This window comes from Hylaeus volcanicus, unplaced genomic scaffold (assembly GCF_026283585.1).
Source record: "Hylaeus volcanicus isolate JK05 unplaced genomic scaffold, UHH_iyHylVolc1.0_haploid 12197, whole genome shotgun sequence".
Taxonomy (NCBI): Eukaryota; Metazoa; Arthropoda; class Insecta; order Hymenoptera; family Colletidae; genus Hylaeus; species Hylaeus volcanicus.
Window position 1 is genome coordinate 619,974 of NW_026533147.1, and position 21,066 is coordinate 641,039.

The 21,066-nt window shown below is 32.9% G+C and overlaps 7 protein-coding genes across 11 annotated transcripts; 3 read left to right on the forward strand and 4 right to left on the reverse strand.

Annotated features, from left to right (window-relative positions):
* Positions 1 to 5: 5 nt before the first annotated feature.
* On the reverse strand, positions 6 to 3,822 carry LOC128883059 (uncharacterized). Its single transcript, XM_054135038.1, has 14 exons — positions 2,871 to 3,822; positions 2,701 to 2,771; positions 2,587 to 2,642; positions 2,260 to 2,513; positions 2,052 to 2,196; positions 1,914 to 2,002; positions 1,689 to 1,856; positions 1,499 to 1,636; positions 1,338 to 1,412; positions 1,058 to 1,276; positions 881 to 987; positions 665 to 812; positions 441 to 604; positions 6 to 372 (listed from the first exon to the last, which is right to left on the reverse strand). The coding sequence occupies exons 1-14, from the start codon at positions 3,747 to 3,749 to the stop codon at positions 252 to 254; spliced, it is 2,634 nt and encodes an 877-aa protein (XP_053991013.1). The 5' UTR covers positions 3,750 to 3,822; the 3' UTR covers positions 6 to 251.
* Positions 3,823 to 4,001: 179 nt separating this feature from the next.
* On the forward strand, positions 4,002 to 7,501 carry LOC128882960 (glutamate--cysteine ligase catalytic subunit-like). Its single transcript, XM_054134841.1, has 5 exons — positions 4,002 to 4,312; positions 4,392 to 4,543; positions 4,645 to 4,732; positions 4,788 to 5,287; positions 5,363 to 7,501. The coding sequence occupies exons 4-5, from the start codon at positions 5,134 to 5,136 to the stop codon at positions 7,330 to 7,332; spliced, it is 2,124 nt and encodes a 707-aa protein (XP_053990816.1). The 5' UTR covers positions 4,002 to 4,312; positions 4,392 to 4,543; positions 4,645 to 4,732; positions 4,788 to 5,133; the 3' UTR covers positions 7,333 to 7,501.
* Positions 7,502 to 9,090: 1,589 nt separating this feature from the next.
* Positions 9,091 to 11,794, reverse strand: LOC128882962 (uncharacterized). Its single transcript, XM_054134843.1, has 10 exons — positions 11,653 to 11,794; positions 11,411 to 11,596; positions 11,294 to 11,346; positions 11,063 to 11,238; positions 10,763 to 10,989; positions 10,622 to 10,688; positions 10,255 to 10,556; positions 9,991 to 10,207; positions 9,816 to 9,924; positions 9,091 to 9,692 (listed from the first exon to the last, which is right to left on the reverse strand). The coding sequence occupies exons 3-10, from the start codon at positions 11,338 to 11,340 to the stop codon at positions 9,293 to 9,295; spliced, it is 1,545 nt and encodes a 514-aa protein (XP_053990818.1). The 5' UTR covers positions 11,341 to 11,346; positions 11,411 to 11,596; positions 11,653 to 11,794; the 3' UTR covers positions 9,091 to 9,292.
* On the forward strand, positions 9,331 to 15,099 carry LOC128882963 (tyrosyl-DNA phosphodiesterase 2-like). Of its 4 annotated transcripts, none has more exons than XM_054134845.1 (16): positions 9,331 to 9,470; positions 9,537 to 10,104; positions 10,169 to 10,429; positions 12,820 to 13,133; positions 13,185 to 13,210; positions 13,260 to 13,411; positions 13,482 to 13,599; positions 13,654 to 13,706; positions 13,753 to 13,823; positions 13,995 to 14,083; positions 14,131 to 14,177; positions 14,236 to 14,286; positions 14,336 to 14,462; positions 14,511 to 14,593; positions 14,677 to 14,883; positions 14,950 to 15,099. In XM_054134845.1, the coding sequence occupies exons 4-16, from the start codon at positions 12,974 to 12,976 to the stop codon at positions 14,960 to 14,962; spliced, it is 1,197 nt and encodes a 398-aa protein (XP_053990820.1). In that variant the 5' UTR covers positions 9,331 to 9,470; positions 9,537 to 10,104; positions 10,169 to 10,429; positions 12,820 to 12,973; the 3' UTR covers positions 14,963 to 15,099. The 4 variants fall into 4 exon arrangements, with proteins under 4 accessions (XP_053990820.1, XP_053990821.1, XP_053990819.1 ...); XM_054134846.1 differs by having other exon boundaries at positions 9,338 to 9,480; positions 9,537 to 10,108; XM_054134844.1 differs by having other exon boundaries at positions 9,338 to 9,480.
* On the reverse strand, positions 11,794 to 12,826 carry LOC128882964 (ATP-dependent RNA helicase DDX42-like). 2 transcript variants are annotated; one of them, XM_054134850.1, is made up of 4 exons: positions 12,358 to 12,826; positions 12,248 to 12,303; positions 12,090 to 12,191; positions 11,794 to 12,032 (listed from the first exon to the last, which is right to left on the reverse strand). In XM_054134850.1, exons 1-4 carry the CDS (start codon positions 12,560 to 12,562, stop codon positions 11,808 to 11,810), a joined length of 588 nt encoding a protein of 195 aa, XP_053990825.1. In that variant the 5' UTR covers positions 12,563 to 12,826; the 3' UTR covers positions 11,794 to 11,807. The 2 variants fall into 2 exon arrangements, with proteins under 2 accessions (XP_053990825.1, XP_053990823.1); XM_054134848.1 differs by having other exon boundaries at positions 12,248 to 12,306.
* On the forward strand, positions 14,978 to 18,510 carry LOC128882961 (uncharacterized). The gene is made up of 11 exons (XM_054134842.1): positions 14,978 to 15,112; positions 15,173 to 15,271; positions 15,323 to 15,595; positions 15,651 to 15,766; positions 15,880 to 16,051; positions 16,114 to 16,235; positions 16,289 to 16,610; positions 16,657 to 16,906; positions 17,020 to 17,790; positions 17,846 to 18,111; positions 18,163 to 18,510. Exons 1-8 carry the CDS (start codon positions 15,107 to 15,109, stop codon positions 16,867 to 16,869), a joined length of 1,323 nt encoding a protein of 440 aa, XP_053990817.1. The 5' UTR covers positions 14,978 to 15,106; the 3' UTR covers positions 16,870 to 16,906; positions 17,020 to 17,790; positions 17,846 to 18,111; positions 18,163 to 18,510.
* Positions 18,511 to 19,603: 1,093 nt separating this feature from the next.
* On the reverse strand, positions 19,604 to 20,828 carry LOC128882998 (uncharacterized). The gene is made up of 6 exons (XM_054134928.1): positions 20,660 to 20,828; positions 20,493 to 20,575; positions 20,165 to 20,418; positions 20,041 to 20,111; positions 19,925 to 19,981; positions 19,604 to 19,877 (listed from the first exon to the last, which is right to left on the reverse strand). Exons 1-6 carry the CDS (start codon positions 20,807 to 20,809, stop codon positions 19,776 to 19,778), a joined length of 717 nt encoding a protein of 238 aa, XP_053990903.1. The 5' UTR covers positions 20,810 to 20,828; the 3' UTR covers positions 19,604 to 19,775.
* Between the last annotated feature and the right edge of the window lie 238 nt (positions 20,829 to 21,066).

Genomic DNA, 21,066 nt, shown 5'->3' on the forward strand with positions numbered 1-21,066 from the left:
CAATGTTTAGCGTTCTACTAAAATTACAGTGTCCAAATATTTCAAAAAAAGTTCATGTTTGTCATTTGAAAAATTTAATTTAAATAAAAAAAATGATTTAACCTCAAGAAAAATATTTAGTAAATAGACTTTTTAATCACTCGAAGCAACTGTTTACTCTAGCATGCAGACCAACATGTAGGTCTTTCATGGAACTGTGCTTTGCTTGTTAGGGTAGACATTTTATATTATGAAGAATAATAGAGGGATTTTTAGGTTGTCATGGAAGAAAAACTGGTGGGATTTGAAATATTGGATAGAACAGTTTGAATTGTTTCTATGACATTATTAGAATCCTGACTTTTTTGAATGTTTTTTGACATATCCATCTGACTAAAAACAAAGTTTTCAAAATCATTTAAAACTTTAAAATAATTAAACAAAAACTGAAGAGAAAATACCTATCAGTCAAAATAACATCTTCATCTAACTCAATATCCATACATTGGTCACTTGTTGACATAATATGTGCTAACATTTCTTGCTGCCGGTGGATATCATCGTATAATAAAGTTTCTTTTTCCATTGGGAAAGAACTTAAAGGTAATACCTTATAAGAATATCCCTGTATGATACAAAAGTACAAGCGTCAACTTTTTTATCTACTAGTAGAAGTAATATGTACTTGATCAATAATGAATTGTTGACGTTTATCTGCGTAAAGCATTTCCTGTGTATCTTTACTGACGAGTGAATAGAAAAAAGCATTAAATGTATCGTTAGTTCTTTTTTTCGGCCGTAGAATACGCCCTAAGCGTTGTGCTTCTTGTCGTCTAGAGAAAGCATCATTTTTTCATCACGTTACATTTTTTTAATTATTTGAAAAACCCAATAAAACCACCTGGAAGCGAAATTGAAGGCAATTTGAACAACAACATTGGCGCAAGGAATATCTATAGCATTATCTCCTACTTTGGATAAGAAAATAGTATTAAGTTGTGAGGTATTCTGAAAGGAGTTCAACATGGAATTTTCGAGTAAAATAAAATAAACAACGCTTGTCTCTAACACTTTTTACTTTAAATTTATTTAAAATGATCATTCGCTCTTGCATCCCTACTTGACCTGAAATAAAAGGTTTTTTTAATGTGCATGCCACTTCCTTTAGAGCAAAAAGGTTATCACTGAAAACGATAATTTTATCGTTGCGCGCCTCATGAAATCTTAAAAGATATTCACAAACACGTAATTTGTTAGGATTACACACCCACAATTTTCTCTGTTTAGCAGCAGGCGCCTGAAAAATAAAAAAACTAACGTTACTTTAATAAAATCAACTATTTTAAAAAAGGACAAACTCTTAAATACTCTCGATAGAATTCCGCTGTCATTGTGCACCACACTTCTGAGACTTGAACCTTTGCTAAATAACCCTAAGTAAAGAGAGATGTGTGTGTTGTGTGTGTGTGTGTGTATATATATATGTAACAAATGAGCTACGTAACAATAAGACACCAACCGATTCTTGAAGCTCCAACCAGTTGGATTCGTATAATTTAGGACCAATGAGCCATTGGAGATCATGAATTAAATCATCTTCACGAACTAATGTAGCTGTTAATCCTAGTTTACAATGTGATTTCACAATATCATTGATCTAAAAAATAACACACACGTATGTAACGAAGCTACAAGAAACCTTCAACAACTTTACGAAACGCGGGGGCGGGAGCGAATTGAACTTCATCAAATATTAATAATCCCCATTCACGACTTTGGATATCTTGAATAATTTGCGCTGCTGCGATTGAACGTTTTCCCGAATATGCTAACATTGTATAAGTAGAAATAATGACAACTGCTCCTTCAGGCAGATTCTAAAACAGAGAACACGAAGGGTTGTGTTGTAGAAAATGTTTTAATGTAATTATTACTTGTTTTTTTTCAGATGTTAATGTTATCACTAAGGAGGGATCAATTGTGGTGAATTCAACAAAAGAGCGTTTCCATTGATCTACAGCGACTGTAATTACAGTGATGTAAGTAAAAAAAAAAAAAAACATTTTTTGTACCTGAAGATGACGTGAGGACCATACAGGATTTACGAATTGTTGTGGCCGCTGTAATAGCAGTTAATGTTTTACCAGCACCACAGGGTAAAACAATAATTCCAGACCGTGCCCTTCCATTTGAAAACATTTTACGTAACGAACGTTCCTTTTCGTTAAGCAATTGGTGTAAAGTCATTGTCAATGTTTTTTTTTAATAATGAGTGTTTACTTGATAGTAACGAATCTTCGTTGTTGTACGTAAAGTAGCTTGAAAACTAGGATTTTTATCATCACGGCGAAAATCATATTCCGTTAGAACGGGTCGCTTTAAATCATTCATAGCACATTCTTTTACACGGCCTGCCATTTCGCTTTTCACTTCAAATAAAAACACTTCTTTGATAGAATGCGTCGCGTTCTGATGCTGTGTCATAGACGTAGCTTTTTCCCCTTCACTCTCACCGTTCGGTCGAGCGTTAAAATCTTTTGTTCCATTTCATCACCCACACCCAAAAAAAAAATAAATAAAAAAAAAACTGTGAACACTTCTTTTTACCTAAAATTGTTGAGTCATAGTGTGGAGCAGGTCTCTGTAAAATATGACCGTCGTCTCTAATAGATGGGATCTTACAAAGCAATTTTATTTTAAAACAAAAATTGTAAGACATACAACGAAGATTTTTCTTGTTGAAAAGGTTCATTTGGTTCAAAATTCTTTTTTAGTAAGGGCACTCCTTGAATCTGCACCATTTTCTTTTGTTATTATAATAAAAATAAAGCAAAGTCGTGCGTGACTCATTGTCGTAACACTTTTCAATGCACTTTTATTTGGATTCACACCTGTTGACGAATTACCATAGAGTGACGAATTCTTGCTTCTGAAATAACGGGATGAGATAATAGAACTTCTAAATCTTCACGATTCTCAGATTCTAAAAAGTATCGATTATCGCGAAGAACTAATTTAACGCGCCCAAAAGCATTGCCGTGTGTATATAAAAGATTTTTTAAATTGGGAGGTATATAATTCTTAGAGAAATTATTTAATGTGGTTAATAAAGTGTCGACCGTAATACCCATTCCAATACCAGCATATAAAGAAAAAATTGTGATTTGAAATTCATGCATATGCTCTGGTCGAGAAATGGGTTCAGCGATGGTGACTAAAAAATCAGAAGCTGATTTCTGAAAAGGATTCATTGTATCTAAAAACACTCGGCCTGTTGGACACACAGTTAATGGACGAAGTGCATAATCTTTCTTCAACACCATTGATTCTGTGAAGTCCATAACACCTTGTGGAGGTGCGGATCGCTCGACATCCGCTGCTAAAAGCAGTGTGATCGTATTGGGATCGAATCCACTTCCATGAAGATTGTTATGACTTGTTAATGTGGAATTCGGACTTTTTACATATTTAAAACAATTAAAATTCCAAATAGAATTTAAACGATAAGTCTTTTTGGAATTGGCTGTCTTCGTTGCAGCAGTGACTGTGGAATCATGCTTAGTACGTTTTCTCATGTCACGTAATTTTCTTCGTTCCTCTTTCAGTTCCCGTTTACGATCTATACTTTTTTCGTATAATAGTGTTGCCGCTTCTAAACTGGTAGATTCATTGATCTTTTTTGTTGTACAATTCTCAACTAATTGCTTTTCATTCTCACTCGCTGGAATTTTAACGTTTCGGTCTCTAAAAGAATTTGTTATGTTATCCATTCACCTTTCTTTTTTCGTAAAAAATAACTCAACGCTAATTGCGTTTTTTGAAAAAAAAACTCAACCCATTTGACATTACATTGCCTTACCAGAAAGAAAAAATAACTGCGACTAAAAAAATTGCAGAAGATGTTAAAACATGATTATTTTTTATGTACAATTAATGCATTAATACATAACGAAAAATTGAGACAACCAATTTTAACAAAACGTCCACTAGTATCACAAATTTTTTTTTTGTCGAAATTATACAAATTAAAAAAGCATCGTCACATCTATGCCGTTATAATTTATTCTTTTTAAACTATTTTTGTCATATCGTCAAAAACATAACTGTTTTTATGTTTTTAAAAAATTGCTACACTCGGCGATTTCCCATACAAGCGTTTACGATATGTTTTGACTCCCGCGCTTATTAAAATACCTGTGACGTTTACTGTTAACCGGATTCAGTTATTGTGAAAATGCAAGAGAGCGTAAAAAACGAGTCATCGTGTTTGGAAACGAAGTTCAACGACGAAAAATGTGCACCGTCATGTCATATATCGTGTAATTTAAAAAAGGTATAGCTTTTCGCTTTAACTCCGACGTCACAGATGCCATTGAAACGAAAAAAAACAAAATGTTATGATTTTTGTGTAGTTAAAATTCATGCAACGTGCAAAGGAAGAAAAATTTAGTCATTTAGATGTTTGTCGCGATACGGCTGTCAAAGTGTCTGGTTATGCCAAAACACATCAATGGTGTGTAAAAGAGGACGAATTTAAAGTACAGCAAGTGACAAAATATTTGGCGTAAGTTATTAAAAGTAATACAACACACAAACAAAACTTATTTTAAAGCGATCATTTTATCTATGACTCTATTTGTATGCGCTGTTGTTAATCAAATATAGTACTAAAAACTCAACAAACTTTTGGGAAAGTCAACGGCTTTGTGCACAAGCAAGAAGATCTTATGGAGGGCTGAATGCTTACATTGAAGTAGAAATATTTCTTTAGTCTAAAATGTATTAAATTAATAATTTGTTTATGTTAGACAACTTCCAAAATTATCTCCAATCGGATTCAACAACAAATGCATCAAATGAAAGCTACACAATAACTAAGGGTCGTGACATATTTTCCACATTTCGTTTCTTTTTAAGCAAAAATTTTCATGTTTATAAACAAAGTAAAAATGTTACTATATTTCATTAAAAATAAAAAAACAATTTGTATGTGACATTCGAGACCATTAAATTAATTGACTAATCTGTTTGTGTTCTGTTTGTTATGACATAATTGCGAGTGCGTGTGTTTGAATCAATTTTTTTTACTAAAAGTGACCCATCAAGAATTTCTGACAGTTGAAATATTTGTGTTAAGTAAATTGTTCTTGAAACATGGGATATCTTGATTCGGGTTCAACGTTACTTTGGAATGATGCTAAGCAATTTATTCCAAAAATTAAGAAAGAAGGTTTAAAGCAATTTTTATCCGTGTGGAAAAATCATCAACAACGTCATGATACTTCTTTGAGTTGGGGAGATGAGCTTGGTACACTTAATTTTACTAAAGATATTAGTTTTGTCACATGAAACACTTTGTTTCTGTTTGAGCATGTTCTTGTAGAATTAAGCTTGGTATGCGTGGATGACAGTCATAGCTGTCTTGTTGTGAATGGAGAACAGTTAATTCGTGTGTTACAAGACAAACAAAAGCAGATGAATACTCGTAAGGACACAGCACAAACTTTATGTGAATGGCATCCTGAATTTTCTAATCATATGGTAGAGGTTATTCCTCAGAAACCCTACAAAAGCATTGTAGATTCTATTTTCAATATATTTCAATCGATGCATGAGCGTCGCCTAATTATACAAAACGTTTTACAACCAAATCAATTTGTGGTAAGCTTTACAGCATACCCTCGCTTTGGTTTGCCTGGTTTTCTTGAGAAAAAATATACACCTTCTTCTGGTTTTTTGCCCTTACTAAAGACGGAAAATAGTAATTCTCAAAGTCTTTTTATACCCGATGTTTTACCTAATCCCCATGCACGTTTCTCAACACTTGTTTATAATATCAAATGCCGTCGTCAAGTCAAACCCTTCATAATTGTTCCTCTTTATATGGATAAATTTACAAATGGTGGTTATTGTTCGAATCACACAAGTGACGCTCTGTATCAAAAGGAAAAAGATTGGAGCCAAGCTCAAAAAAAAGAAGACCTTGATCGATTTACCGTCGCAGAATTATCTAAAAAAACAATAAATCCTGTGAAAGGTCATGTGTATATGGATGCTTTTGCTTTTGGTATGAGTCAATGTTGTGTTCAAACAACGCATATGTGCTCCGATGAAAAAGAGGCGCGTTATTTGCATGATCAATTATTAGTTTTAGCACCATTTTTTTTGGCGTTAAGCGCCTCTACATGTGTTGAAAGAGGTTATCTTGTTAATACCGATACACGTTGGGAGACATTGGAGCAAGCTGTTGATTGTCGTACACAAAAAGAAAAACACTATATAAAAAAATCTAGGTATTCCTCTTCTTCTTTATACTTATCTAACGAAGAACCACATCAATCCAACTATAATCATTGGAATGATACCCATCCTTATATCAATCAGGAAGCTAAAAACTATCTAATAGAAAATGGTGTTGATATGATTTTAGCGAATCATATAGCTCATTTATGGATTCGTGATCCTTTAGTGATTTATGAGAACAAAGTGGACTTGGATTCTACTGAACATACGGATCATTTTGAAAATATTCAATCCACTAATTGGAATTCTGTACGCTTTAAACCTCCACCAAAAAATAAATATACGACGGATTCCATAGGTTGGAGAGTTGAATGTCGTTCACCCGAATCTCAGTTGTCAGATATTGAGAATTCTTCACTTGTTGCCTTCATTTCCATTTTAACACAAGTCATTACAAAAAAACGTTTAAATTTTTATATTCCTATGAGTATGAATGACGAAAATATGTTCCGAGCTCAGCAACGTGACGCTGTAACACAACAAACTTTTTATTTCCGAACCAACATTTTCACCACAAATTTTAAAGAGTTATCGGATCCGGATTCTATTCAACTTTTGTCCTTACATGAAATTCTCTGTGGTAGTGCAACTTCCACTGTATCATTCCCCGGTTTAGTAGCCTTATGCTACGAATATATTCAGGAAACACAATCGTTCCACTCATCACAAGCATTAGATTTTTTTCAAAAAACTATGCACTTGTACATACAACGAGTTCAAGGAAAGCTCTTAACGGGAGCTCAGTTTTTACGCCAATTTATCATATCGCATCCTTGTTATCAACAAGACTCGTTTGTTAATGATATCATTTGTCGTGATATCACAATTGTGTCGATTTATCTTGGATTTCATATTTGCACTGCTTTACCACTTCTTGGTGATATACAACATGTGTTACCACTCATGTCTTTACCACACCATAATGTTAAAACTCTACAATTGCCTCGATTTTCTTCACAACTTTTACAACGCTTCCAGAACGCCTCATGGTATGCAACCTCTTTAGTTTTTGATTCTAATTTCTCATATTTAATAACTAACGATGGATGAAATTTTTATAAAAAGAACGAGAATTGAATGGACTAAATGCTATCGGCTGCTCTTCGAATTAAAAAAATAAATATTAAATACAACCGCATCAGTAATTGCGAGCAAATCATAAACAGCATATGATAAATTAAAAAAAGAAACCGAACTTATTTTAATTTAAAAATAAAAACACTCAGACACACTTAAATATGCGGTCAAAGGTATGACTTTGAACAGCCTCGCGCGACTGTATCACTCGACACAGACACACAAACAAGAAAATGCACAGACATAGAGACATGTGTTTGTGTTTGTATGTGCATACTTTTATCCGTTTCATTGTCGTATAATGATACCTTTGATGAACGAGCTAAATGTAACAAGAAACATTGTTTTCATGTTGTCATGAAATGTATACTACTTTCATAAAAACTAGCTTAGCGCATGTTTACAAAATAAGTATACTCAATCTCCTTGCAACCTTTCTATACGAATTTGAACGATTTTTACAGTAAACCATTTCTTTTTCGTTCGCATTTTATCGTCTTGTTGAAAGCTTCTTATGATTTCTATGCTAGAGTATTTTTTTACTAGTGAGTGTTTGTGTGTTTATTTTTTTTTTGCAAATACAAGAATGAAGAGAAATAATTTATTTAGGTAATATTAATAATAACAATAAGAAAAATGTTTTCTTACGGGTAGTCTAATATTTGCATAAAGTTCTATTAGTTTGTTTCATTGTCATGATCTTTTTTTAAAGATGGTTGTAATTGTTTGATTAAATGAGAAGCATAAACAGCTTCCAAATGGTCAGTTTTTTTTCTATAAGCAAGCTCACCGCAAATTTGGTTTCGAATCTCATGACAAAGTTGTATACACCAGGATTCACTTTGTTTTAGAAGGGAATGTAAGTTGTCTTGTTCTATAAAACCTTGAATATCTAATAAAGCAATGGTAGAGTCAGAAGTACAAAAAGCTAGACAAATAAAGGTTATTTGTGTTGCTTCCTTTTGTAACGTTTCGGAAGTCGCATTTGTTTCAAAACATTCCAAACACCTTAGCTCGTCATGGGATGGATCAACAAGTACTAACATATCGCACAATGTTCCTTTGTTATCAAGTTCCTGGGGTGGAAAAGAACGAGGTCTCAGAGCTATTGTCATGGATACACAAAGACTTTTCATGGGGATTCCAGCATCAGCAAGAGCAATGGAAACACAGTTGATGGCTGCTGATGTCAAACCACCTTCATTCGTTAAAATTGTTAAACATACATCAAAGGATGTATAAGGAATATATTCGAACAATACAATACTTTGAAATGTTTCGGCTAAGCGATTGGCAAGGCATTCTTCTTCATAAGTTCCCTGTAGAAAACGCTTTTCTTTAAAAATCTGCATATCAGGGCGTATCAAGCATTCTTTCGCTGGTTTAGTTTTTTGAGAAAAGGAGGTAAAGTTGATGTCAAATTCAAGTGAACCTTTTTCAAGACTTGTTTGGGTTTGTTTGGCAGTTTGGAAACTTAACGGTTTTGGACCGAAAATAGTACATAAAACGCTAGTGTTTCTTTGGCATAAATAACTTGACCCTAAAGCTTTGGAACAGATATTAGTTCGAAGAAAAATTGGACGCATTTTATATGGATTCCTATTTTCACCATTATGACCCGTCAAAAAATCTTTTAAAGCTTTATGTTTTTCCAAAGTGTCTTCGTCACATGGTACTGGTTTTTTTGTGTAAGGTCGTTGAACGGTTGAAGGGCTTTCAATCATTCCAGAAAAAAAGTACGATCACCACCACATGCTCACCTTTAATTCACCTCAGTGACGCGAGACTATTTTACTGATTTACAGATACTACTAGAATAAAAGTTTCCTTAATTGCCTCTTTCATTAAACATCAATGCGTATGTTTAATTCAAAACAAAAATGATAGTTTTTTATGACTTGTATTTTCATTAATGGAAACAAAAAAGTTGGCGCTATTCCCAGCGTGACACTTTTCTTAGAGTTTCTTGAACATTTTTACCACTGATACTAAACTTTTGCTCTTTTGGGTGGTTCACTATGTCACTTATTGGTGTTTGTTGTGGCGTTGGTTTCTCATCATCTGACGAGGAAATGTCATCGGTCGCACTAAAAATTTTCAAACGCTTTCCGGTAAAACTTGGTACACACTCTTCATTCACACTGTTCTCCGTTGTCCTCATTGTATACCCTCTACAGATGTCACCTACACATCCTTGTTTTAAAACATCTTCTTCTGTGTCCCATCGACGTTTCAAAGGCTGAGCGACCTGTAACGTTAAACTGGATGTTTCACGAACAAAACGGGGAGCATTCGCTGAGGCTTTTTTCACACTTGTGTTATTTGACGTGTATCTACACACACAGAAAAAGAAAAAACAAATTTGTTCAGTTAGCTAAAAGTATTAAAATGAATGATCTTTTAAACCAGCAGTATTGTAAAGACAAAACGAATAATCGTTTGAAAAATTATTTTACCCGATTCCAATCATGGAGCAGTTTTGCGACGTCTTATTTTTACCCTTTTTGTTTCCTGCTGAAGTTTGGAAAAAAGATTTTCCGCAGAGTTGCGCAGCGCGAAATGCTTCTATATATATATATACACACACAAAAACAACACTTTTTAATTATTAGAACGACACGTTAATGTGACCATGAGTCATTGCGAATTCAAAAAGAACACGCGGCGGGTCCACTTCTTTTTGTTTTAAACTTTCAACAAGCATTCCAGCCATCCATTGATCCAACGTATTTCCATGAACTAAAAGTGAGTAAGCTTTTCCTTTAACATCCCTTTTTTCTTGAATAACCGCTCTTCCTACACGATGCAGATATGTTTCCCAATCTTTTGCTGTATCGAAATTAACAACCTGATGATAGTGTGGTTCATTTTTATTTAACAGAAAAAAATATTTACTGTGTCACAAAATGGAAGATTTAAACCTCGTGAAGCAATATCTGTTGAGATCAAAAAAGAAAATTTTTTTTCTCGAAAATTATGCATCACGGTTTCTCTTTCTTCTTGCGACATGTCACCATGAAGATAACGGCACATAATTCTTTTGAATGCTCCCGTTTGGCTCCCATCTTTTGTAAGTTGTACAAATTCTTTATCTTGTATTTTTCCCAATTCTTCGCATAACTCCATTGCTCCCTGTCGTGATTTGCAAAATACTAGAGTACAATAATTGCTCTTAGCATGTTGTAACGAAAACGTTTCTAATAGTACACACCATTTCAAAAAACATATAAGTGCATCCTTTACATATTAAATCACAACATACGTATCCACTGTAATTTCTCTGAAGCTGTTCGAAAAACTTTAACGAGTTCCGCGACACTCTCAGTAACCTAAAAAAAAAACGTAAAACAAAAGGATACATGAAACTTATTCAATTTTAATAGTAGAAAGAAAAACAGCGTACTTTTCCTTTGTTTCCCACTGTTACCCTCATTGGAGGTTTCGGTACCAATCTTAACATCAATTTTTCCAATTCAGCTGGAAACGATGCTGAGACAAAAACCATCTGTCTATCGGGTCTTAATGCTTGATGAATTGAAAGAATCGGTTCGTTGAAATCCAAATTCAACATACGATCCGCTTCATCCAAAATGAACAACGTAACACTTTGCAGAGACATTTGAACCGAACCTAAAGTTAACAAAACCTACTAACTCAGCTAGCCACAAAAAAAAAGCTTGTTCATAATTAAAATCATTTGTACCGTGAAGCGTGCACAAATCAATAATCCTCCCTGGTGTTCCCACACATATTTCACAACCCGCTCGAATTTCTTTAACTTGTTGTGTTTTATCGTAGCCTCCAGAAAAACATGAAACCCGTAAATTAAGTGACATACACAATCGCTTCGCTATTTTAAAAGTTTGCATTGCAAGTTCTCTTATAGTTAAAAAAAAAAAAATTGTTATAGTCAATTTCAGTACTAATAAACTACCTAGTAGGTGACAATATCAATGAAATGGGACCCTCTTTAGGTTTCATTTTCACCTTTAATGACATCCATACAAAACAACGTTATACCTTTCTTGCTTTACCATCAATTTTCGTTTACCAGAGACCAACTGTCTAACACTTTACAGACATGCTGGATTGTCGGAATTAAATATCCTTCCGTTTTACCCGCACCCGTTTCCGCGATAGCTACGACATCATAACCAGACAAAACAATAGGGATCAATTGTGCTTGAATAGGTGTCGGTTCATAATGTTTTTCCAGAAGAATATTCTGAAGTAACCTCTAAATAATCTTATATAAATTCTACTTTAATCCTGAAGGAAAAACACAAGTCTTACTTGTTCAACAATACTTTTTAATTGGCTAAATGTATGAATAGGCTGAGGCACTTGATACCCTGCAACAGAAATTTTTTTTTCATTACGAAACTCAGCCCGAACATCGAACGAAAGGGAAGCCAATTCAGCTGGTTCTTTATAAATATTCTATAAAATCATTGCACATTTAAAAAAGACTTATGAAGACGGTAGAATAGTTCAGAGAAATCCTTTAATGACATTAAAAAAAGGACGCCTACACGTTGAAACGGTTTATAATCTCTCATTGAGTGATCTACAAGAGGTATTAATTTTCTTTGTAACTTTTTTGGCTTTAAATTTCCATTTTCGTCAATCTCTAATTCATCATCGGAATCTATAAAATCGCGCTGATTTTCTATCTATAAAAGCAAAACATTTAAAGCAAAAGTTTTTCTTTCACAAAAAAAAAAATGTACCTTCTTTTCCATTAATTCCGTAATATCAGCTAAAGTGTCTTCGTCGTTTTCAAACCGTTCTTCTGTACTTATCATTTGAGAAAAAGAAGTCTCTTTTTTTTTCTAAAAAGAAGAAATTCAAATTTATTATGATGATGTTTTCATACAAAAAAACGTACACTGGCATCTTCTTTCAGCTCATTTTCAATTTTTTCCATAAATTGATCTAATGGATCTACTTTGACACAAAACTAAAACAATGTCGTAAAAAGTAAAAACTTTACATTACCTTTCGAATTATCTAATGCTTCGGCACAACCAATTTGGCATTCAATTGAGCCATTACTCTTGGCTTTCGCACGGCTTAAAGCTAATATAGCTTTTTCGCGTCTTTTTTGGAAAAGATTTTCTTTTGAACTATAAGTCTTTTCAAACACTTCTTCATCTTGTGGAGCAAAACCTCTTTCCTTCTCTTTATTATTAGATAAATTCATTATATAACGTTATAATGAATACAATATCTTCCACTTACTATACCTGTTTTTTAAAAAAGTCATTGCGGCACAGTAGAATCAGTATTAAAAATTGATTCTTTATTTTTGCAAAGCGTTCGTGTGTATGCCACTCATCTTCTTGACTCTCGGCTTTTCTTAATCGGCAATGACAAAAAATTGTTTCTTCTCTTTACTAGTCAAAATTTTTCTTTACACAAGTAGTATGATGAACAAATTAAATCCGTGTTATTTTTCAGAATTTTGTAAAAAGTATCCAAACAACATATTAAATTAAAGCATCGTAACTCTTTTGAGATTCTAAAAGAATATTTTATTAAAAAGTGGTCACTTAATTCAAAGTGTCGGTACTTCTTAATCGAATTCAAACGACGATCAGGATACTTAATCAAAATGAAGGAACAGGATAAAAAGAAAAAGAAAGATTCCTTACTTTTAACGGATTCAAAAGTAGACTGTGTTACGACGAGAAAGACAAAACTTAAGACAATGTGCGTGCAATACCACGGCAATAGAACCCATCAAGGGAAATTTATGCCATGCCTACCTCAAAGTCAGTTTTCTTACCTTTCAATTGGATCGTAATTATTAAAATGTTTTCTAGGCGACCCACGCGTTGATTATTTACTTGTTAGCTATGAATTAACTCCCTATATTGAATTATTTTGTGTGTTACCAGGGTCGACGTTCTACCGGTTCTCAACTGTGTCTGAATCCCACTAACGGCAGCCTAGAATCTGATAAAGAAAAAAAACTTAACGACAGTACTTTAAACTCCTTTTTTGCTCCAAAAAAAAAAACACGTGTTTCTCAATTAAAAATCGTTTCCTGGTGGGTTAATATCATTTCAGAACGGCCACAGCATTTTCGTGTCTCTCTCTATTTTTTTTATACAAACTAGGAATATCGATGGATTAAACAGCAATAATTTGATCGATAGAACAAAGTCTATTCTGGCAACCCTTACTAAGATTCACCCCGATGTTATTTACTTACAAGAAGTTATAGACTCCACGTTTGTATGGTCTAGTTTTCGGATCTACTGCCAAAACTGTATCTTTGTTGATATTCAGGAAATGATAGGAACCATATTATCTCCAACATATCATCCTATACGCTGTGAAATGTAGCATATTTTTCAAATGCCTGTCATCAGTACAATTTTTTAACAGACAAGAATTATATGATGCCCCATACTATTGTGTTCTTTTGCTTTTAAAGACAAAGTTTAAGGCTTCTTCAGGTCAACATTGGCTTCAGTAAATGTATTTAATTTTCTTAGAATAAGACTCTCATTTTTTGTCTCAACTTATACTTCAGCATGGAAAAAATAAGCATTTGAAAATGACCTATTTTTCCTTTATTCTGACTTGTTAATTCTCTATGATTTTTATTTCATGTGTATTATTTTTAGATAGTTTTCAAATGAAAACGTTACGGTTTCCTGAATCGCAAATGGGACGTCACTTGCTTTTCGTCACTTGTGATCTACTTAATGACACTGTAGGGAACGCCAATCCGTTTCTTACTGATTTAAAGTATTTAATCAGGAACCCGTATGCTTTCTTACAGCTCATCTGGAAAGCTGCACTGAATCGTTAGTAGAACGAAGTAGCGTATAATTTTCTTTTGAAATTTTCTCTTTTTTTTTAAAGACGCAATGAACGAGTTAATCAAATGCAAACAACGTTTTTAGAAATGTTTCGGTAAACAACTTTGTTTCTTCTCAAAATAGCGTCATCTTTTATGTTTAAGAATCGTGAACGATAATGAAGCAAGCCTTTGCATTTTTGGAGGTGATTTAAATATTCGTGACAAGGAGGCTAAGTGTGTTTTAAAAACAATGGAGACTATGGGTATTCATTTGGTAGATATTTGGGAAGTAAGCACGTTCTTTGTGAGTAAGGTGTGTAAGGTCAACATGTCAAAGTATTTAGGCTCCGATTCTTCAACACGATATACCTGGGATTCCAGCTATTATTCTGAAGATAGTGTCAAACGTTTTTATGTCAAGTAAATAGTGGACAACACATTATAAAATTTTTATGAGACAAAGCCGTGCTATATTCAACTCTCTTTCTTTTGTGATGAACTAGAATGCGACTTGATCGTATGTATTTATACACTAAAAAGGATTCAACTTTATTATGGAGGCCTATAGCGTTTCAGTTAATTGGAAAAGAAAAACTTCCCTCTACTGGAAAAACTCCTTCGGACCATTTGGGACTTTTTGTAACTTTCGAGCGATCGTCATATCTACAGGATTGCGACCATTTAAATCATATATTTAAAACGACAAAAACGTGAATTATGTGTCTTTAAAAAAATCCATGTCAAGTGTTTATTCTTTATTGTACTTCAATTATCAGTAGAAATAAGTGACACCTCAAACATTAGTAGAAGAACACAGCGGCGAAAAAGAAATTCAGTACATGCAAAACTGTCTGTTTCGCGTACTGTGTTTTAAAAAAAAAATATTATTAGAGTTTTAACATCAATTGAAAAAAATTGTTACCATCTCTGCAAATGCCTGTAAAAGTGTTTTTTTTTTTGCTAATAATATTTCAATTGTGGTTTTTTTGTTGATAATAGATTGATATCAATCTTCTCCGAGTCGATAGAGGAGGAAATCCACTAATTGTTCGGGAATCGGAGATTAAACGAGGCCGCGATGGAAGCTTAGTTGATACTGTAAACAGTTCTTTTTTATGCTTTTTGTTCGTTTTCTATTCCTTCTCTTAGGTTATAGACTTAGATAAAAAATGGCGTCAACTAATTTTTTCTATGGAAGCTGCCAAAAAAGAAATGAATCTTATTACACGTGAAATAGGAAAAGGTGTTTCAAAGGAAGTTCGAGAAGAGCTTGTTCAAAAAGCTTCGCAAACAAAACAAACTATAAAAAACCTCGAAATCGCTTGTTCTGAAGCGAAAGCGTTGTGCGATAAGCATTTGTCGAAAATAGGCAATCTTGTTCATACTTCTGTAGTGCAAAGTAATGATGAGAAAAATAACAAGGTACACAATGTGCTTGGGCGCACCAATTGGTACAAAAATTTTTTTTTTATAACAGATTCTCACTGTTTGGAGAGAGGCGTATTTTAAAGAAAAAATGCTACCCCACCATGAAATCATGGAAAGACTTCAAATGATTAATCTAAAAAAAGGAGCTGAGCTTTCTGGTCATAGGTACTTTTTTCAACTCTAGAGTATAATGTTTTTGTAGGTCAAGCTTACAGTTTAACTTGACTTTAGATTATCCTTTAGAAATCAATTGCAAAATGAAAAATTGTGTTTCATAGAGGATATTTTCTTAAAGGCGTTGGTGTGATGCTAAATATGGCATTAATCAATTATGGACTTTCTTTTTTACGAAAACGTGGGTATACAGATATTCAGCCTCCTTACTTTATTCGTCGGGAGATCATGCAAGAAACTGCAGAGTTGGGTGACTTTTCAGAAAATTTGTATCAAGTAATTTTTTCTTCTAACGTATCTTCTTCACACGGCTTAACAAGAAAAAATGTTTCTTGTAGATACCTGTTTCTAAGAATTCAATGGAAGACAAAGATGACTTACTACTTATTGCAACTTCTGAACAACCAATTTCAGCTTTACATCGTGGGGAATTTGTTGATCCTAAGTCTTTGCCCTACAAGTACAATGAAACAGAATAGCACTGGGGATTTAAAACTAAATATTGTTTTATAGATATGTGGGGTTTTCCACATGTTTTCGTAAAGAAGCTGGAGCACATGGGAAGGATATAAGAGGCATCTTTCGTGTGCATCAATTTGAGAAAATAGAGCAATTTATAGTAGCGAGTCCTGAAGAGTCGCAAGAATTGCATGAGGAAATGCTTCGAACATCTCAAGAATTTTACGAAAGTTTGGAAATTCCTTACAGAGTGATTTCCATTGTTTCCGGCGCTTTAAATGATGCAGCTTCGATCAAATATGATCTTGAGGCTTGGTTTCCTGGTTATAATGACTATAGAGAACTTGTTTCTTGTTCCAACTGCTTAGATTATCAAGTAAACACAAAATAATTTTTATAAAATTTAATACGTATCTTTGTAGTCTCGAGCACTTGAAATTCGTTATGGACATCCGAAACAAGGAGAAAGAGAAAAACGTTATGTTCATTTGCTTAATGGAACCTTAGTGGCAACACAGCGCACTATGTGTTGTGTGTTGGAGAACAATCAAACACCTTATGGTGTTCGTATTCCTGCAGTTCTTTTACCGTATATGGACGGTAAGGACTTCCTTCCGTACCCTGATAAAATGTAGTACTAACTTTAAGAAATTCTTGTTGAAGCGTATTAAGGTAACAAAAAGTCTTACATTTTTATGAAAAACACAAATGTGTTTATTTCTTTCTTAAATGAATCAATATGCATGAACAAAATCTTTTTCATTGCGTCTTTTCTCATTCAACAGAAGGATAAGAGAACTTATGACAAAAAAGTAAACCACATAAAAAGTGTTAGTAAACGTATTTAATGGTATCATATAATTTTTTCTTATCTAGTGTATTTCTATTTTTCTTTTTTTTTGCGTAAACGACATTAGAGAATGAAAAAGGTTGTTCAATTTTTGTTTACTTTTTTTTTTAAAAAAAACGTCTTTTTCATCCCCTAAAAAAATTATGTATTTTGACTGTGTACGTCCCTATGAAATTGGAAAGATTAATGTTTTTTTTTAAATTGCAATACTATTCAACTAAATTGATTATTACATTCCTATGTGTATATACGGTATTTCTTCTGAACCTTATCTGACTTGATGAACAGCATCAATAATTACACCAAAGAGTGTGGAATAAAACTAGAAATGCAGAATTCTTGTATAATTAAAAGTAAACAGACTTCTAAAGAAACTCATGACATGAAACTAAATATTAAAAATATCCTAAGAAATATTAAAAATAATGAGTTATGTCTTTATCCTTTTCCATCAATTACTTCGTTATTACGTTGTAAAACCGTAGCATCAGATCTTGTGTTGTGCCGTTCATTATTTGAAATTGATGCATCTCTAACTGAAATAGATGCTTGGAAATCACAAGGGGAATCAGTGCCTGTCTGTACATTTTGTTTTGAAATTATGGGAGAAGGATTATTACAAAATGAATCTGTTACGGACGATAGTTTTTATGTTAGTTATGATATTCAATTAGATACAATGAATATAGAAATTAATGCTATTAAGGTAACAATTTTTTTTAATTAATTTGATTGTGTTCACTTAAATGTCCTCTTTGTAGCTTTGTTGTTCGCAGTGTCGCAAAGTTTTAGATTTCGACAAACTGACACTTTTATCCGCGTTTTGTTTATCTACAGACTCCCTTTCTTATACCCCTAAGGTTTTAATCAGTCAATTACATATTCAGCAACAAGGTCTTGAACGTTATCAAGATTTCAAAAACACAATAGACCATTTTTTTAATGTTAATAGTTTACACCCTTTAGAACATGCGTCTACATTTCAATCCACTTTGTCTCTCATTTATACACTTATTATTTGCTCAAGGTAATAATGTTTTCAAACCTCCCGGTTCCTTCTATCTTTCAATCTGTTTAGATCTTTCAAATGGACTTTAACTACCTCTAAACCCACTTTCCAATCCTTATTTTCTTATAACAATGGCGCTTGAAACGAAATATGATTTCTAATTCATTTTAAACAATTTTATAATCATTAGTGTGAAGGAACTCAATCGTTTTTTTCCGGTATATCACAAGGTTGTTTATTAGAACACTTTCACTTGTGCCAATTGACATTGGTTATGTTTTGTTCTGAAGAATCTGACATTTTCTTCACCACTATGAACCGTTTTAAATTTTTTTATGTTTAATAAGGTTTTGCATACAACGTGTGCATTTTTAAACAAGTTTTAAAAATATGTATAAAGTGAAAATTACAGCATGATGCATTTTTTGGAAAGCTTATCATACACCTTCACTTCCTACTGCTGAAAGAACAAGTAACGAGTCTGTTACTGTAATAGGCATTTTACAGAGCGCATAATACAGCTTTATAGGCTATTCTTAAAGTAATTTTAGATGGTATAGAGAGCAAAAGTGTTTATCATTTTTTTTTTAAACGAAAATTTTGGTTTCATATCTTACTAAAACACAAAAATGGCAATAAGTCATAGGACTTGTGACATTTTCGGATCTAATCAATAATCCTGTTCTTTTTATTAATTTTTGACTCATGAAATGAAACAAAACTTTGTTATAGTCAAGATTGAAATAACATTAACAAAGTACACCGTCGATATGTTAGAATATGAACTTTTTAAATACATTGTGATTTTGCAGTATTTTTAGTTTTGTTTCAAGAACTACTACTAGTTAAGTAAAAAACAAAAAGTTTGAATTGAAAAACTCGGACTAATTTTGACTGAAGTTTTTGATTTTGAAAGTGCTTATAATAAACCACTACGATTACAACACGAGGATTGCGTTAAAATTCGTTTGAATTGTATCAGGGCCTTTGGCTAAAGATTTACCTATGTTTACAAAAAGCAGAGTTAATGCACTGAAATTCTTTACTTAGAAAAAAAACTGAATATGACCGAAAAATTTAAAATGAGTGTTCAATTACATTTTTTCGGTTAGAATTGGAATCGTTACGCGCCACCAATAGAAGACTACACATGAACCATTTGAGCTAAAAACCGGTGTGTTTTTTTTGGTTCATGCACCCAAATGAATCTCAATAAAAAACAAAAAAAAAAATGTTGTCGTTCTGGTAAAAATGACTATTAAATTGCATTTAAAAAAATTTTTTTTTTTTTAAATGGATGGATACTATTGAATTCATTTTGATTCACAGAAACTATTATTGTCATCAACTCACTTTTACACCAGCGTGAAATCTCTACTGGAAAGTATTTAAAGCATATCTCATGATTTGAAAATGGAGTCTTTTGTATACAAACTTTTTTTTTTTTTTACATTTCAAAAAAAAAAGGTTTTAAAAGGAAAGAATAGTAAATCACTTTAACAAGCCACACGAAAAATGTGTGAATCTCTCTCAATGCCATTTTATTGTGCCGCTTTAACGGATAAAGAAAAAAAAATACACTCATTAAATGTTGGGCCAAAGTGAAAAAAATTTCAAGTAAAACAAAAACGAAACTTAGTTGAGAAAGCTTATTGCAAGAATCAGGATGACTGTAACGTTAATTAAACAAAGAGAGTCGCTACTGAATGAATGGCTTCATGAATTGGAAATGGTTTCAATGTTTGGTCTTGATATTCATGGGTTTTGAGGGACGCACGAGTTTTCTGTAAAGGAAAAGTAAACGGAAGACCTTATGCTACCTTGGAACTACCTCAATTTGTTTTTGTGATTGAGAAGCAATCATCACAATCCAAAAAGGAGAAAGATTCTTCAGTTGAATAAACAAAAAGAAACTCTTATTAGATTTGTGTTTTACAAAAAACATACAGTTTCTTGTTTTGTGTCCAACCATGCGTTCAAAAATGTACCTAAATGACTGTTGTAATCGACTATTTTTCCTACCGCGTAAGAAAACACTAAGGTTTCATATTGTTCAAAAATAATAAAATACCAAAGACGGGACATTTCACATGCAAAGATTTCAGCGTTTCAACAATGTCTTGTGTTTGAACACAAAGAGACACAGTACAAAGAACAAGATTGGTATCACAATGGGTCGCTCCATGATGCCGTTTGCCACTAATTTGTTTATCTTGAATGTACGAGGGATACGTGGTTTTGAAAAAAACTTGTTCATTTTGTTCCCTACGGTTTCGGGCGTCCACAAGCAAGTCATTCAAAACCGAAAAACCTATCAAAAGGACACTAAGCCGCATTTTTAGATGAATTCAAATCATTGAAACACATATTGTTGGTCAATACACAAATTTTATGGTAACCCGTTTCTATGCAGTAAAATCCACAGGTAAGGATTGTTAGGGTTATTAATTGCTTTACTTGATTCATAGTACGTAAAGTATTCCTACCAAAAAAAACTAAAATGGTCATAGTTTTTATAACTTTTAGCTTTTTATTGCTAATGAAAGAACACGCAATTGAACGTTACATTAAATGACACTTGAGATAATGCATTCGACGCTTCATTTTTTTTTATTGTCTGATCATAAGTGGAAAACACACTGGAAGACGTGGCCCCATCAACCAATTGTGTCATTTCTTTTTCCCAACCAATCCAAACATTATTGTTTTTCTCCATTTCAATCAATTTTTTTTTTCTTTTCTTTCCATTAGAATGGGTCCTATTGAAACAGCCTTTTATCATGTTTTACCCTTCACAACTTCTAAATGCTACGGTAGGAAACATTAATTTTTTTTTTTCTTACCACTCCAAAGGTTTTATGATTTTAATAAGCTTATAACACTATTTTTTGTAAAAGTTAACAATGTGTTATGTTACGTAGAATGGACTATTGTATGATATTGAACGTGTCAAAAAAATCTCCATCTAAGGCT

Bases quoted from the DNA above. Each gene is read 5' to 3' on its own strand.
- LOC128882962 (XM_054134843.1), bottom strand. From the start codon at position 11,340: ATGAAACCTAAAGAGGGTCCCATTTCATTGATATTGTCACCTACTAG. The intron at 10,689-10,762 runs GTACGCTGTTTT...TTTTTTTTTTAG, and splicing joins CAGTGGGAAACAAAGGAAAA to GTTACTGAGAGTGTCGCGGA. The intron at 10,557-10,621 runs GTATGTTGTGAT...GTGTACTATTAG, and splicing joins AGAGAAATTACAGTGGATAC to AAACGTTTTCGTTACAACAT.
- LOC128882963 (XM_054134845.1), top strand. From the start codon at position 12,974: ATGAAGGAACAGGATAAAAAGAAAAAGAAAGATTCCTTACTTTTAACG. The intron at 13,211-13,259 runs GTTAGCTATGAA...GTGTGTTACCAG, and splicing joins CACGCGTTGATTATTTACTT to GGTCGACGTTCTACCGGTTC. The intron at 14,178-14,235 runs GTTAGTAGAACG...TTTTTTTTAAAG, and splicing joins CTGGAAAGCTGCACTGAATC to ACGCAATGAACGAGTTAATC.
- LOC128882964 (XM_054134848.1), bottom strand. From the start codon at position 12,562: ATGAATTTATCTAATAATAAAGAGAAGGAAAGAGGTTTTGCTCCACAA. The intron at 12,192-12,247 runs GTACGTTTTTTT...TCTTCTTTTTAG, and splicing joins AGCTGAAAGAAGATGCCAGT to AAAAAAAAAGAGACTTCTTT. The intron at 12,033-12,089 runs GTACATTTTTTT...TTGCTTTTATAG, and splicing joins CGGAATTAATGGAAAAGAAG to ATAGAAAATCAGCGCGATTT.
- LOC128883059 (XM_054135038.1), bottom strand. From the start codon at position 3,749: ATGGATAACATAACAAATTCTTTTAGAGACCGAAACGTTAAAATTCCA. The intron at 2,003-2,051 runs GTACAAAAAATG...CTGTAATTACAG, and splicing joins GGTCCTCACGTCATCTTCAG to TCGCTGTAGATCAATGGAAA. The intron at 813-880 runs GTGGTTTTATTG...TGCTTTCTCTAG, and splicing joins GCCTTCAATTTCGCTTCCAG to ACGACAAGAAGCACAACGCT.
- LOC128882960 (XM_054134841.1), top strand. From the start codon at position 5,134: ATGGGATATCTTGATTCGGGTTCAACGTTACTTTGGAATGATGCTAAG. The intron at 5,288-5,362 runs GTACACTTAATT...ATGTTCTTGTAG, and splicing joins GAGTTGGGGAGATGAGCTTG to AATTAAGCTTGGTATGCGTG.
- LOC128882961 (XM_054134842.1), top strand. The intron at 15,272-15,322 runs GTAAACAGTTCT...TCCTTCTCTTAG, and splicing joins ATGGAAGCTTAGTTGATACT to GTTATAGACTTAGATAAAAA. The intron at 16,236-16,288 runs GTACAATGAAAC...ATTGTTTTATAG, and splicing joins CCTAAGTCTTTGCCCTACAA to ATATGTGGGGTTTTCCACAT.
- LOC128882998 (XM_054134928.1), bottom strand. From the start codon at position 20,809: ATGGAGAAAAACAATAATGTTTGGATTGGTTGGGAAAAAGAAATGACA. The intron at 20,576-20,659 runs GTAACGTTCAAT...TTTTTTTGGTAG, and splicing joins TATCTCAAGTGTCATTTAAT to GAATACTTTACGTACTATGA. The intron at 20,112-20,164 runs GTATTTTATTAT...CTTACGCGGTAG, and splicing joins TGTGAAATGTCCCGTCTTTG to GAAAAATAGTCGATTACAAC.